The following is a 15,896-nucleotide window of genomic DNA, read 5'->3' as shown; positions in this document are numbered from 1 at the left end:
AGCCTTGTTGTCTCTTGCTGTATGCAGAAGCCGTCTCCACTCCACACGATCCATTGCTGCTTGTCGCCAGCCTCGCAGTCTTCGAATGGTCCGCAGGTCGTCCTCTATCTGGTCGATCCACCGTGCTCACTGTACGCCCCGTCTTCTTGTTGCTCTGTTGCGGGTCGCCCTCAAGAACCATCGTCACCGGGTCGTCGTCCGACATTCTTACGACGTGTCCAGCCCACCGCAAACGTCCTATTTTTGCGGTATGCGCGATGGATGATTCTTCCAGCAGCTGATGCAACTCATGGTTCATTCGCCTGTGCCACGTTCCATCTTCCATCGGCACGCCACCATAGATAGTACGCCTTTCGTTCGAAAACTGCAAGGGCGCGTTGGTCCTCCACGAGCATAGTCCAGGTCTCGTGGCCGTAGAGGACTACCGATCTAATCAGCGTCTTGTAGATAATCGAATTTTGTTCGACCGGATCGTCCTTCGGAGTCCAAAGGCACGATTTCCCGCCAAGATCCGTCTCTGAATTTCTCTGCTGGTATCATTGTCGGCGGTTACCAGTGAGCCCACATACACGAATTCATCGACCATTTCGATTTCATCGCCGTCAATCCGAACTCGGGATGGGAGGTCCACATTGTAGTCTCTAGAACCGCTTCCTCTCATGCATTTTGTCTTCGAAACGTTGATGGCCAGTCCAATCCTGCTGGCTTCAGCTTTCAGCCTGATGTACGTTTCCGACATCGCCTCAAAGTTCCATGCTATTATGTCAATGTCGTCGGCGAAGCCAAGAAGCTGGACGGACTTCCTGAAGATCGTGCCACTCGTGTCTATCCCCCGCTCTCCTTATTACACCTTCTAACGCAACGTTGAACAGCGGACACGATAGACCATCACCTTGCCGTAAACCTCTCGATCCGAACCCAGAATTTTGAATTTACAGAACCCGAATTACTCTGACTAGTCCTATTTCGATTAAGTGCGCTTGTGGACTCGTGTACTTTCGGATTCGTTTAGAGAACTCTAAGCCAGAATAAATAAGTATTGGACGACCACGATCTGTGGACTTATTTTCAAACCATAACGCAGAAATCCCAAACCACCATTTATGGTTGCAACAGTATGCTTGTAAAAGAAGACTGGATGCCAAAGCATATTACTCAAAATCGAAGCGAATCCACGACCTCCTAACGCCTTTCGTCTCCCGTTCCACCGTATAAAACTAAACCCATACCCTCCAGAGCCCGCTCGAGAAGCTGTAAACACGGTGCTTTAGTGCTGTCACCGGAATATGAATTAAAGTATTACTGCCGGTCTGGTACACTATACCGACTGAACAAGCACTCAAATCAAGAGCGCGACTCGACCCTGTCGAAAAGGGGGCTGACTGCCGGATCGCCTGAGCCTTAGCACTGTCACTTTTATTGCGACCAGCAACAATGGACACCATCAACCCGGGGTTGTTGTTTCGTGTATTTGAATGCTAATTTTCCACCCAGTCAAGAGTGTGACATCGGTTACGGCGTGGTTGTTCGTCGACTTCTCGCTTACCTACTCTTACCAGGAAAGTCGGGCGTTCGATTCTGTGTGTGGTGGGTTTTCCGGCCATCGAGACTGTGTGTGTGGGTGTGTGACATGCAAAACGAGACGACAACCACTTCACTGTTAGATTTGATTTGGTCCGGTTGAGTGCAGTCCGTCGGGTGGGATAGGGTGTGAGTTGACACGTCGCGAACCGGTAATAATACGGCGGCTGATTGCTACAGTTCTCCACCCGCTTGTAGACAAATTGGTCTAATGAGCGATAAAAGGCTGCAATTTGACGCGAATAGCGATGGTAGATTTCATACGTAGGAATGGCGTCTGTTTGGTGAGGTGTTACGGGTCTAGCTTGATGATCTATTTAAGATTAGGAAATTAAAATGGTATAGGTACAATAAATCTTTCAGAACACATTTGCAACCATTTTCAGTTCGTGTTTAAATATCATAATTGTATTACCTTTCATCATCAAACCAATTCGCTTCTTGATCGCAAGGTATATTTCACAACCTCAACATTTAAGTACCATGTTCTTCAGTTTCCTGTATATTTGTCTATATTTTTCTATTGTCCTGTGAAAAATGTCACTAATTTTGTTCCAACCGCTGGCACATTGACGAAGGTGGACAGTGCCAACAATTTGTTTTTCACGCCAATTCAACCGATGCAAGCTCTCACTCGGTTGGCTTCCTGTTTTCCGGAAGAAACTTGAAAGAGAGAAATGAAAATACAGAACGACTGTTTATTTCCGCTTCATTGTATCCAAATCCAATCCTCGACAGCGACACATTCCTACCGTGCTGTACCGGGCTAGCTGCTATTCTGCTAAATGCTTCATTTATTTTCAATAAAACACATGTCCCAGTTTGACATGGGACCAACGAGCCAACCGGGTAAGCAACCCAGTCAATGTGACAGGTTCCAAATAGTGCCCATATCTTTATCCTGCTTGCGGGCCAGGGAGAAGACGACGACGTGACAAAATGTTGCGTTTGTTTTGTCCGTTCGTCGATTGAGGACGATGCGGGGAGAAAAGGGGTGGTGGAAAATCTTTCCACATACACATGTGAAGCGAGAATATCCGATTTACAACTTCAATTTCCGGTCATTTGATGAACACTGAACAGCCTTCCTTAGGGAGTTATTAATAGCTTTCTCAGAATCGGAAGACAGAGAAATTCCATCACCTGAACACGATGTGTTCGCACGTTTCGAAATGAAGGACGGGTCTGTTTCCGGCCACCTCAGGATCTGAATGAAGTAATGAAAATACCGAAATGTTTGGTAGTATGAAAGGTGAGAGCTTTCTTTAATGAAAGAAAAATTTACAAGGAATAGCCCATTGAGGTTGCACGAATTTTTGACGTAGGACTGTACTGCTAGATGTTAAACACTTTAATTATAACTGGTCCCTATACAAATGCCAACAGACTGTCGCCGATCTCACCACATTTGACTGTTGTATTGATCTAATTGTGACGAACGAAATTCTGTGTGAAATTCCGTACGAAATTCCATGCGAAATTCCGAGCGAAATTCCGTGCGAAATTTCGTGCGAAATTCCGTGCGAAATTCTGTGTGAAATTCCGCGCGAAATTCCGTGCGAAATTCCGTGCAAAATTTCGTGCGAAATTCTGTGCGAAATTCCGTGCGATATTTCGTGCGAAATTCCGTGCGAAATTCCGTGCGAAATTCAGCGCGAAATTTCGTGCGAAACTCTGCGTGAAATTCCGCGCGAAGTTCCGTGCGAAATTCCGCGCAAAATTCCGAGCGAAATTCCGCGCAAAATTTCGTGCGAAATTCTGTGTGAAATTCCGTGCGAAATTCCGTGCGAAATTCCGTGCGAAATTCCGCGCGAAATTCCGTGCGAAATTTCGTGCGAAATTCCGCGTGAAATTCTGTGTGAAATTCCGCGAGAAATTTTGTGCGAAATTCCATGCGAAATTCCGCGCGAAATTCCGTGCGAATCTGTGTGAAATTCCGCGCGAAATTCCGTGCGAAATTCCGTGCAAAATTTCGTGCGAAATTCAGTGCGAAATTCCGTGCGAAATTTTATGCGAAATTCCGTGCGAAATTTTATGCGAAATTCCGTGCGAAATTCCGTGTGAAATTTCGTGCGAAATTCTGTGCGAAATTCCGTGCGAAATTCCGTGCGAAATTCCGTGCGAAATTCCTTGTCAAATTTCGTGCGAATTTCTCAGCGAAATTCCGTGCGAAATTCCGTGCCAAATTTCGTGCGAAATTCCACGCGAAATTTCACGCGAAATTTCGTGCGAAATTTTGCGCGAAGTTCCGTGCGAAATTCCGCGCGAAATTCCGTGCGAAATTCCGCGCGAAATTTCGTGCGAAATTCTGTGTGAAATTTTATGCGAAATTCCGTGCGAAATATCGCTCGCGTGAAATTCCGCGCGAAATTTCGTGCGAAATTCCTTGTCAAATTTCGTGCGAATTTCTCAGCGAAATTCCGTGCGAAATTTCGTGCCAAATTTCGTGCGAAATTCCACGCGAAATTTCGTGCGAAATTTTGCGCGAAGTTCCGTGCGAAATTCCGCGCGAAATTCCGTGCGAAATTCCGCGCGAAATTTCGTGCGAAATTCTGTGTGAAATTTTATGCGAAATTCCGTGCGACATTCCTTGTGAAATTCCACGCGAAGTTTCGCACGAAATTCCGCGAGAAATTTTGCGCGGAAATCCGTGCAAAATTTCGTGCGAAATTCCGTGCGAAATTTTATGCGAAATTCCGTGCGAAATATCGCGCAAAATTCCGTGCGAAATTCCGCGCGAAATTCCGTGTGAAATTCCACGCGAAGTTTCGCACGAAATTCCGCGAGAAATTTTGTGCGAAATTCCATGCGAAATTTCGCGCGAAATTCTGTGCGAAATTCCGTGTGAAATTTCGTGCGAAATTCCGCGTGAAATTCCGCGGAAATTCCGTGCGAAATTCCCTGAGAAATTCTTTGTGAAATTCCACGCGAAATTTCGTACGAAAATTCGGGTGAAATTCCGTGTCAAATTTCGTGCGAAATTTCATGCGAAATTCCGTGCGAAATTTTGGGCGAAATTCTGCGCAAAATTCCGTGCGAAATTCCGTGCGAAATTTCGTGCGAAATTCTGCGCGAAATTTCGTGCGAAATTTCGCGCGAAATTCTGTGCGAAATTCCGTGTGAAATTTCGTGCGAAATTCCGTGCGAAATTCCGCGTGAAATTCCGCGCGAAATTCCGTGCGAAATTCCCTGAGAAATTATTTGTGAAATTCCACGCGAAATTTCGTACGAAAATCCGGGCGAAATTCCGTGTCAAATTTCGTACGAAATTTCATGCGAAATTCCGTGCGAAATTTTGTGCGAAATTCTGCGCAAAATTCCGTGCGAAATTCCGTGCGAAATTCCGCGCGAAATTCCGTGTCAAATTCCGTGCGAATTTCCGTGCGAAATTCCACGCGAAATTCCGTTCGAAATTCCGTGCGAAATTCCGTTCGAAATTCCGTGCGAAATTCCGCGCGAAATTTCGTGCGAAATTTCACACGGAATTTCACACGGAATTTCGCACGGAATTTCGCACGAAATTTCGCGCTGAATTTCGCACGAAATTTCGCGTGGAATTTCGCATGGAATTTCGCACGAAATTTCGCACGGAATTGCGCTGAGAAATTCGCACGAAATTTGACAAGGAATTTCGTACTGAATTTCGCGCGGAGTTTCGCACGGAATTTCGCGGAATTTCGCACGAAATTTTACACGGAATTTCGCGCGGAATTTCGTGCGAAATTTCGCGTGGAATTTCACGCGGAATTTCGCGAGGAATTTCGCGCGGAATTTCGCGTGGAATGCCGCACGGAATTTCGCACGGAATTTTGCACGGAATTTCGCACGAAATTTCGCACGAAATTTCGCGCAGAATTTCACACAGAATTTCGCACAAAAGTTCGCGCAGAATTCCGCGCGAAATTCCGTACGAAATTCCGCACGAAATTCCGTACGAAATTCCGCACGAAATTCCGTACGGAATTCCACGCGAAATTCCGCACGAAATTCCGCACGAAATTCCGTACGGAATTCCACGCGAAATTCCGCACGAAATTTCGCGTGAAATTTCGCGTGGAATTTCGCACGGAATTTCGCTGAGAAATTCGCACGAAATTTGACAAAGAATTTCGCACGAAATTTCGCGCGAAATTTCGTACGGAATTTCGCGCGGAATTTCGTACGGAATTTCGTGCGGAATTTCGCACGGAACTTCGCACGAAATTTCGCGCAGAATTTCGCACGGAATTTCGCACAGAATTTTCGCGCCCCACAGGTTCAGTACACCGCACAACCAAAAAAAATGAACAACTTAATCAACATAAAAAATTTTGAGTGCAGCCTTAATCAAACAAGACAAATTTTAAAACCGTGCCACTTACTTACCGGATATCAAATGCAAATTAGTTTAGCAAAACACCGTGGTTCTCATGTAAACGACTTTCCGTAATGTTTCCACCGCAAATGAACACAAATTTTAATATTTGCCACAAGTACTCCAATCCTCGCGAAATAGGCAATCATGCAGTCACTCCGGAGACGAAACGCCGTTCTCCATTGCTGAAGCATCCACGCGAAAGGGGATAACGATTTTCTGCTTCATAAAATCTTAAATAACGTAACTTTTGGCGCACAAACAGCCCAAGTAGATGGCGGCCCCCCCAGGAAGCAAAGACAAAAGGTTGTAAATTATTCACTTTTATGGCTACTAATTCATGTAAATACCCGCATAAAGCCATACGGATTACTCAATTTCTCCCCACACATATGCTCGAGAGTGGCACCAGGAAGCGGATCCTGGAAGTCGTATACATCGGACCGTATGTCTTGTAAAAAATTGCCTTCTGAGGAATGAATTGTTTCACAGGGTTACCCAGGGAAGAACGGGGGGCTAACATAAATTTTCCAATGTTTTCCCCATTGGCATCGAAACGGTGGTGGTGGTGGTGGTCGGTGGCTGAACGACGCAATGCGAATGAATGCGGTTCGAGATTCACGAGAATGTGAAGAAAAAATATGATCAAAGAATTCACATAAGTGCTTGCTCGAGTTGTCAGTTGTTTGATTGTCAGGCCAGTTTTCCACTACAAATGCGACTTATTGGTTAATGAGCGGAGTCACGCAGCCATTGTTATATGAAACGGCTGTTCTCTCCGAAGTGGCATCAATTAAAATTAATGCAGCTGTGAGTTATTATGCCATGTTTAAGCGGATTGTCATTCATTTGAATAATTGTGATTCTAATTAACTTTAAAGGCTTCATATAGTTTGTGGTGCTTCGTTACAACTTTATTGGTTTATTTTATTGCAAATCTCTGTTATAATATAACATCATGCGCGCACTATTTGTAAAAAAATTTTTATCCGTCATTCTCAATTCAATAAAAGGATTCTAGATGTTGATGGATAGCTACACCCGGATGCAGCACACATCAACATTGTTCTTATAATACGTATATTTTTTTAAATGTGCTATCTATACTGTAGATTTCGTCAGACTTTGAGTAATGATTTATCATTTATCATCATATAACATTTATCATTTAAAATTCCTCCTTCCGCACGATTATTGCTTATCTTACTTTCTATTTTATAGCCGAATCGAACCACAATCATTTTTTCTCACACGTAGTAACTGTTATGTTTCGCTCTCAACCAGCCAAATAACTCAAATTTATTACCTACTTGAAAGTACAGATTTATCACTCTGAATTTTCCGAGCTGCCAACGGCTCTCATATCCAAAACATTATTCTACATTTATATTCCGCAAAATAAAAATGATTTGGCGTACGATTCATTCCATTTTTCGTTTGCATTTGTTTCCTTCCAGAACCAAATCTCGTGGATTCGGCGGCGAGATTGGCACATCCTGTCCTCCGGAGCACAGATGTACACCAATGATGAACGGTTCGCGATTCTGCATACGCCCGGTTCCAACACGTGGACGTTGCAGATCAAGTTCGTGCAGCGAAGGGATCACGGTACCTACGAGTGTCAGGTAAGTGGTGATTACCGTGCAGTGCTCACAAATTTCAGTGGGTTCATGTTGGGGACACTTGATGGAAGTGACAGAAAATAACTGCCATTTTTCGCTTAGACGAAATGCCCTCGAGATGCATATTTTAAAGAAGTGGAGTTTGAAGATATTTGCACACCTAGAAAAAATAGTGTAAATTTACGTCTCCTGACCCTGACATATACGAGCATCAAAAATGACTTCGTTTTAAGTTTGATTTTAATTTTACATGACGTTTAATTTCGTAAATCATGTAATTTTACTCCACATACAGCGTTTGTTCTGAATGGTAGGAAGTGTAATTTTATGTAATTGCGCATGTAAAGCATATGTTTCATGTAAAATTAAACGGAACACGGTAATGTTCCATCATGTCGCAAAGTACAGTTTGTTGAATTGTGTCATGTTTGCAATTACGTCAACGATAAAATTCAGATTTTTTTTGGTGTATGGTTAAGGTGGGTTTGTAATCGAAATGTTAGATAAGTCTCAAAAACTTCCCAATGTCATCGCGCCAAAATTCGTTGATTCATTAAAATCGTTGAATAAGCTGGGCGGAATTGATAACGAGTCTTGTTATAACAAAAATATCAAAAGTTCTTCAGTTTACAATAGTAGATATTTCGGAAACTGGGAGACCAAGTGCTTTCCAAACACGGGACAAACTTTCAGATTCTTAAATCTTTTAAGTGATTATTTTATCCTAACATACGCTTATAAGCGATTCTCCGATCTGTATCTATACCACGATATCAAGAAACCTCACGGGAACAAATCCGTTCCTCGAAATGAGAAAACTGACTCATGATTTTCGGAATATAGTGTTTTTTCATGTTATGAAAATACATCATGATTTCTGTGCATCATATCATGAACTATTTGTCCGTAACGCAGTATATGCGTTACTCTTTTTTCGTCGACGAGTATAATTTCAGGCGTTTTAATGACGATTCTGATTCCAGGTAACATGACCCAATTTTCTGAAAATTGTCAATTTATTTTATGAAATTTAAAACAAATTATGGATTTATCAATCCAATTATAATTTATTTACTAAAGTTGATTAATCTCTCACAATTTTTATTACTAAATTGGCAGAGTTTTCATGCAAAAGCCTTAATTTCAAAGCGACGCATTCATTCACCAGAGTTTTTGCTCAAAAACCGTGTCAGATTCCTAGTGAATAGATCTTAAAATCTCCAATTATGTTGAAAATGATTGAGCATCGTATGATAAATTATGCATGATGCAACGAATAACTGCAGTTTGAGCATATTAGAATTGTTCTTCGTGTTTAAACAAATCTGTCATTATTGAGGAGATCCTAATGTACTTATTATTCTGCGCAAAAAAGCAATACTCGAATATTTTATTTTCTTTATTTTCAAATTAATTGGGAAATTGGCCATTATTAATAATAGTCATTGTCAGCTTTCGCAACCGATTTCTAACGCGCTATTGGACAGCTGCGGTGTAGTGCTGATCGTACTGGTAATATTCCCTCAATGAAGGGCCTTTTGAGATCAATGCTTTAGCTTCTGCACCACCAGCATAGGATAGATATAATCTAAATACTGTTGCTATTTTTACTCCGTTGACTGGTTCGGGAACTTATGGCGTATTTATTTCCTATTTGGTATGCGAGAAAATTTTCACTTCTATATATCACATAACACCATGAGAACTTTCGTAATTTTTAAATAAAGTATGCTGTATTTTTTCCGTAAATTAGTGCTAAAACCTCACGATAATTTGACTATCTTCATGATGTCCTGAAGGAAAACAGTTGAATGAATACCCCCAAATAGCGGCAAACAGGCTCTCACATGGCAAACATTGCCGGTATGTGTTACACAAGTAGCGACCATGATCAGTAATCATGGGAGTGCTTGTTATAGTTCATGATATTCGTCTTTTTCATCATGATATGATGAGCCATTATCATGACTTCTAAGGATGACAAAAAATTTAGTTTCATGATTTTTTATTCATGAAAACGTTAAAGGATTTGTTTCCGTGCTCGATTTAAGTTTTTTAAGGAAATTAATCTTGAAGCTGGCTACATGTTGGAAATTTTTTGACTATGAATGGCACTTAGAATCATATGCTATAAGAAAATTGTATTTCTAACTCCAATCAGTATGAAACATAAAAATAAATGGTGTCGGGTAATGAGGTCGAATGCCGTTAGATCGAATGAGTCAATAGACCGAATGTGTCGTTAAACCGCACAGTTATTCGACCCCCCAATAGATTTATAACTTCTAAGCTAGTTTGACTCCATGAATAAAAGCAATATTTTTCCTTTATTATGTCTAACTTAAGGAGGTCCCTCATTAGCGTCTCATAAAAAGGTGTTTTTTTTGGGATTTTTAAACATGAAAATAAGAGAACCAAATTTTTCTCTATGTATTTTTGAACCTACCGCACAAAAAATGCTTGGATTTATAAAAAATCTCGCGCGGACAACTCAAACTCCATGCAAGATTTAGCCTGTAATGTTTACCTGAAACAAAAACTCATTTTCTGAAGGATTCTGCACGAAAATATAATGGGACTTTAAAGATTTGAGAAGGAAAAAAATCATATTAAAAAAACTTACTGGGATGAGATGTTAATCAGCTATACCCTAAAACTTGGAAAAAATATTCTCAGATAATAACTCTAACTAATAAAACAAAGAAAAATATCGATTTTTTTTAATCTGACTAATGAGGGCCCTTAAGGAGCTCAGACATAGCGGCCAATAGCAATCGGCAGCATGAGCAGAAACCATTTCGTGCCATAACGTATTGTAACGCTCGTCACATGATTGATGTGTTTATTGAAAAATCAATTTTTTGTATTTCCTTCTTAGAATCATGAGCTGTTCCTTCAAATTTTCACAAAAACTGTGGTTGTTGAATTTGCCCGGCTTATTGGCAGTGGCGAGGTTAGAAAAAGGTGTCCAACCGAAGCCGACTAGGACAATGCGCTCAATGAATATTTGGCCGAAGGCAATGAACCTGAATGTTTAATAAAGAAGCTAAAGTTTACCCTGCGGAACTTCCAGAACTTTTCGGCTTGAGATAAATTAGCGTATCTCGATTAGACTTGGTCCTTATTGTTCTATTACCGCGAGGATTAAGCGTGTTAAGACAGATTTCTTGCGGTTAATTCCACTATAACACCATAAGAACGTCTCCAGAGGGTTTCCAAGTCAATGTCAGAGACTTTAAAGATCTAGTCGAATTTACCATAGTGGAACAACAGTTTTGGTGAGTGCGCAGAAGGATGAGATGACCAAAGATGCAGTGACAAAAGATAAAATAAAATCTTAGCACCTGACGTTTTTTAATTGGTTCATTTGATACGGCTCAATGCGTTAGGAGTCGTGAGTCTCTTATATATTTACAAATAAAAAAAATAACAATAAATTTTATTTAGAGTCTTCTCGACAACTTCGGGGTCGTCCATGTCTCTCTCGCTGTTGTTTATGCCCGTATCGTCATCTTGATTACTGCCTTGATACTCGCGATCACATGTTCTTCCTGATTTCTTGCTCTGGCGGGTCACGAGTGTGAACTCTCCATCTTTGGTGGTAGCTTCTTCACTGGTGGTATTAGTTATTAAGTTTGAAGTACTTGACGCAGCTCTTACAGTTGTCATTATAGCCTGAACAGCAGCCACAAATTTGGCAACCGTTTGTGGTTCAGGTTGGATATTGGAGCTCGGATATTGGCATTTCTTTCTGCAGGTAAACTTTCCTCGTCTGTTTCTGGGTAGGGTTATCCGTAGTGTGCCGTTTGTTCACAGAACTGGCACGTATTAGTTTGGGGTTTTTCACTTTAACTCAACTACTTAGTAGTTAGTTCCTTCAGTAGAGTTACAGCACCACTCCTCGGTACACCACCAGTTCTCCACCATCCGCACAGACTGTCGAAAAGCTGGCCGTTCGTCGAGACATAGTGCTCCTCCCCTACGAAGACAATCTGGGTGGCAAACTTCAGATTGTCCAACTCACCGAGCCCTTGGGCTTCCCTTGTGCCATTCAGCACCACAACTCGGCTCGCTTGTACCAGTTAGCACCGCAACTCCCTTCTCGCACCATTCACCGCCATTTACTCGTTGAGTTCCCGATTTCTTCGCAAACTACTAGGTCTAGTCCTCGACGGTGGACCTAGCCTACTCCGACAGCCTACAAGCAGCCAGCTGTTTAGGTCCGTTCGGCGATTCCGGTGGAGCAGGGCGTCCGGTTTGCTGGTGCCCCGACGACCCGCGACTGGTGGTGTGTAGTTGCGGTCTACTCAGACTAGTCCCCGGCGGTGAATCTAGCTTTCGTCGGCAGAGAGTTCCCCGGCGAAGGAAGTTCTCCCGATATCGATTCTTCTTTGGTTTAAGTACCTCGATTTCTTGAACCCTTTGGCTCCTTGCCCGGTGTCATTTAGCACCTCAACTCCTTTAGGCCCTTTGGCCTCTCTCATTCTATTTCGCTTTCGCCCCGATAAGCCATTCAACTCCCGCCCTTACTCATTCGCGAACTACTCGGTCTAGTCCCCGATGATGGATCTAGCCTATTCCGACGGAGAATTCCCCAGCGAGAGAAATTCTCTCGAAACCGAGCGGTAGATTTCTCCCGATACCGATGTTCATTTCCGTGAGTCATTTAGCTTCCCGCTTCGTTCCGATCTACTCGATCTAGTTTCCGGCGGGGGACCTAGCCTACTAACGAACTACCTTGTAGGGTGACGAGGTCGATCTGGCGATTCCGGTGAAGCCTGACGTCCGGTTCGCTGGTACCCCGTCGACCCGAATCCAGTGCAACATCGCGTACTACTCAACTTTTTCTCTCGAATCCCGCTTTGTGGTTTCACGGCGGCTTTCTAGCCAATGGCGCTACTGTGTTGGTCCCTTCGTCACTTCCTCTGCAGCTCGTATACTATAGTATATTCGTAATCACTCTGTCGACTGCATTCCAGGTATGCTAGTCGTGGCACATCTTTTCAATGATATCGTCCATGTCGCAGCAGGCATAACCCTACGAACTTCTTCGAACCTAGGGCATTCAAATACCACGTGTTCCGGTGTCTCTTGCACGTCCACACACTCCGGGCAAAGGGGTGACGAAGCATGTCCAAACCGATGCAAGTACTTCCGGAAGCATCCGTGCTCGGACAAAAACTGCGTTTCCCAAAATGCTGCAATGATCACACATTGTTTCTGTCGTAGACTTTCACAACAGTTGCTGTGACACCGCACAGTAATTCAGATTTATCTGGGTTAGCTCCATTACCGTTGGCCTACAATCGCCTTCTTAGGCAGGGCATTTAAGGCCACCCGTCTAATAGTCGTTTCCGCCCGCTGGCTGGGGTGCAAAGCAAGCACTTCGGCCTCTGTGTGCGTGCCTCTCGCAAGATGGCCCGTCTCCCCGCATTGTATGTGTATGTGTGTATGTTACCAACAAATACACATCGAATACTCGGAGACAGCTGACCGATTTGATCAAACTTAGTCTCAAATGAAAGGTACAATGTTCCCATAGGCTGCCATTGAATTTCATTAAATTCCGACCTCCGGTTCCGGAGTTACGGGTTTTAGAGTGCAGCTTCGCTTGAAATTCTCATATAAATCGCAATCAGCATATTATGTAATCAATTGCGTAGCCAGAAATTTGGTTGGGAGGGGGTTGATAAAAATCGTTGAATTTTTGAAAATGCTTTTATATTAAGTTTGATAATTTAGTGAAAGTTTAAAAACAAAATCAGTCCAATAGATACCGTTTATAATGTTTCGAAGAGGCTTTCAACAACAAAGCGCGTTTTTTGATGTTTGTGATTAAATCTCCTAGAAGTAAATATGGAGAAATAACTCTTCAAAAATTGTTAGGGACCTGGTATCTTTAGCAAAGTTGCTGATTTTGTCATTTTAAACAACTTGGTTGAAATTATGAAAGCTACACAAAAGATATAAAACGATATATATGGGATTTCCTCAAACCACTTCTTTGCAATAAAACTTTTTATTATAAGCTTCAGAGATTACCTTCAATAGAATGTGAATTTTATTGTTTCTACACAGCAGAAGAGATTGATCAATTGCAGTAATATCAGACTTACTTCTTTAAAAAGTTTTCTCTCATATTTATTCCAATATATTCCGATATTCTGAATCCACGGAGTATTCATGTCTTCAATAAAATTAGTTATGGATGTCTTCTACAAAGTTTTTTTTTCATTCATTTCGAAATTAGAGGCCTTAGGGTCACTAGGGTCATTCAGTTCTTTTTTCAGAATAGAAAAATTTCTAACCTTATGTGCGGGGATTGGGAATCGAACCAAGGCGAGCTGCGTACCTTGTCGACTTACCACTACACTTTTCTCGCCCCTTACCCAAAGTTTTTCCGAAAACATTACTGAAACCATTAAATCTCGAATAAGAACTGTTTGAAGAATAAATACTTTATATATTACTTCTAGGAGGATTAACCGCCAGAATTAGTTTATTACAAGAGGTGCTGCTTTACGATGTAATATTCTTCAAAGATACTAAACATCCAAATTTGACAGTTTCGAAATAATGTGATCGTGACCGAAAAAAAGGTTTTTGCGCATTAATCTCACTTTTCTTCACTACGAAAGTTCACAACTCCAGAGCGAGTCCTCTTATACAACTCAAATATACATCATTAATAGCCACTAGCCTGAAATATTTTGAAATCTTTATTATTGCGTAGAGGCAATTTATACAATTGATAATACAACAAAAATGGTCATAAAACCCGATCCTGACCTGCTAGAGACAAACGCAAAGCGTCATTTTTCATCATTTTCTGCTTTCCAAAAATATGTTCGTCGTTGTTAATCACATTGAGTTTTTGTATAAACTCAACGCATTCTCTAAAAAAAATTTAGCAAATATTGAATTGTATGCAATTTTTCGATGAGCGAGTTTTTATTTATAGACAATTAACTTAAAGGGAGGGGGGGGGGGGGGGGGGTAAAGGTTTCAGCCTGAAAGAAAAAACACATTTTTGCTAATTTTTTTAGAACTTTGCGAATTTATTAAAACTTTTGTATATTATAGTGTATCATTTCAATAACAAGGTGTAATTCTTCTATGCAAAAATAACGACAAACGACTCGGTAACGCAGCTTTTTGTAGAATGATTTGCGATGTTACTTGCCATTCAAAAACTACTTAACCGATTTCTTTCAAGCTTCGCATACACACTCTATGTTAAAAATATCTAACCCCTACGTATCATCAGATGATTCGTCACCACCGTCGCTAGGGAGGTTCCGACAAAGGAGCAAAGCTCACCTCCCTGGCCAATTGTTAAGGACCGCTGTCGCAGCAGCCAACGACCACAGGACCACACGGCCATTGTAGTCCCGGTCGGTCGGAAGCAACCGTTGAGTTGAGGAAAAATACATGGTAATTATTTGTTTGTTTACTTTTTTGTTTGTTTACATACGAAGATCCGAAATTCTGATGGAAGCACCTAGGCCGCCCTGAAAAGAAGGGTCCACCAGGCAAACAAGAACCCCTACTTACATGTAATACTGTCGAAACGGTTGCGAAATAAAGGACCCTCTGTATCGGTATTAAGGAAACCTTCGACAATACTGCCGTTGAATCGATTCAACGTGCTGCTGAATCAAAATGTTCCATTGTCGAATGAATTATGGAAATGCTGTGCTGCCGAACTCTGACAGTATCGCTGGGAGGTGAGATGATAACCATGCGAACCACTAGAGGCTATCCTCAAAGAGGAGTGCTTTCGCCCCTTCTGTGGTCCCTGCTAGTAGACGGCTTCCTAAATGAAAGGGATTCGAAGAAACTGGTTAGGGCCAAGGTCAATCTGCGTTCTATAAACGGGTCAGGGAAATTTTGTAAAAGGGACACACGTGCGCATTAAAAAGAAGGTACCACGTAGTGCCTTGTGGATACATTATCTCTATATGTATTTTTCGGGTGACCATAAAATCCCGGATCACGGATCACCTGCATATCAAGTCTCTCACAGACTTACATGTCATTTATGCAGGTCTTCGATATTCCATTCGAGACTGTTACACCTGATCGAGCTGAATGGACGAGCGGGAGGCTTCCGGTTTCGGAAGGCCTCCCAGAATATTATTATGATGGAGACAGCAGTCCTTACTGTGTTGTTGAGACCTGTGTCAGAAATTGTCTGCTTAGGAGCAATCTAAGGGGCAAGATTGGTTTTGTTAGATAGTCGGTCCGGGTTACAAGCTACGGATTCCTGAAACTTTGAGTTCAAATTCGTACTGAAATTGACTATGCAATGCACTAGTTCATTCGTCGTTTTCTGCAAC

General features: G+C 42.0%; 1 protein-coding gene across 4 annotated transcripts in view; it reads left to right on the top strand.

Annotated features, from left to right (window-relative positions):
* The window catches only part of LOC131689480 (zwei Ig domain protein zig-8), a 748,220-nt gene that overhangs the window by 471,269 nt on the left and 261,055 nt on the right, over positions 1-15,896 (top strand). For all 4 annotated transcript variants that reach the window (XM_058974583.1, XM_058974585.1, XM_058974582.1 and 1 more), the window contains one exon: positions 7,393-7,560. In XM_058974583.1, the coding sequence (XP_058830566.1) occupies positions 7,393-7,560 (168 nt within the window). The remainder of the gene's footprint in view (positions 1-7,392; positions 7,561-15,896) is intronic.

Source organism: Topomyia yanbarensis, chromosome 3 (assembly GCF_030247195.1).
Source record: "Topomyia yanbarensis strain Yona2022 chromosome 3, ASM3024719v1, whole genome shotgun sequence".
Lineage (NCBI taxonomy): Eukaryota > Metazoa > Arthropoda > Insecta > Diptera > Culicidae > Topomyia > Topomyia yanbarensis.
The sequence above is the reverse complement of the archived record's forward strand: the minus strand, read 5'-3'. Positions and strand labels throughout refer to the sequence as shown.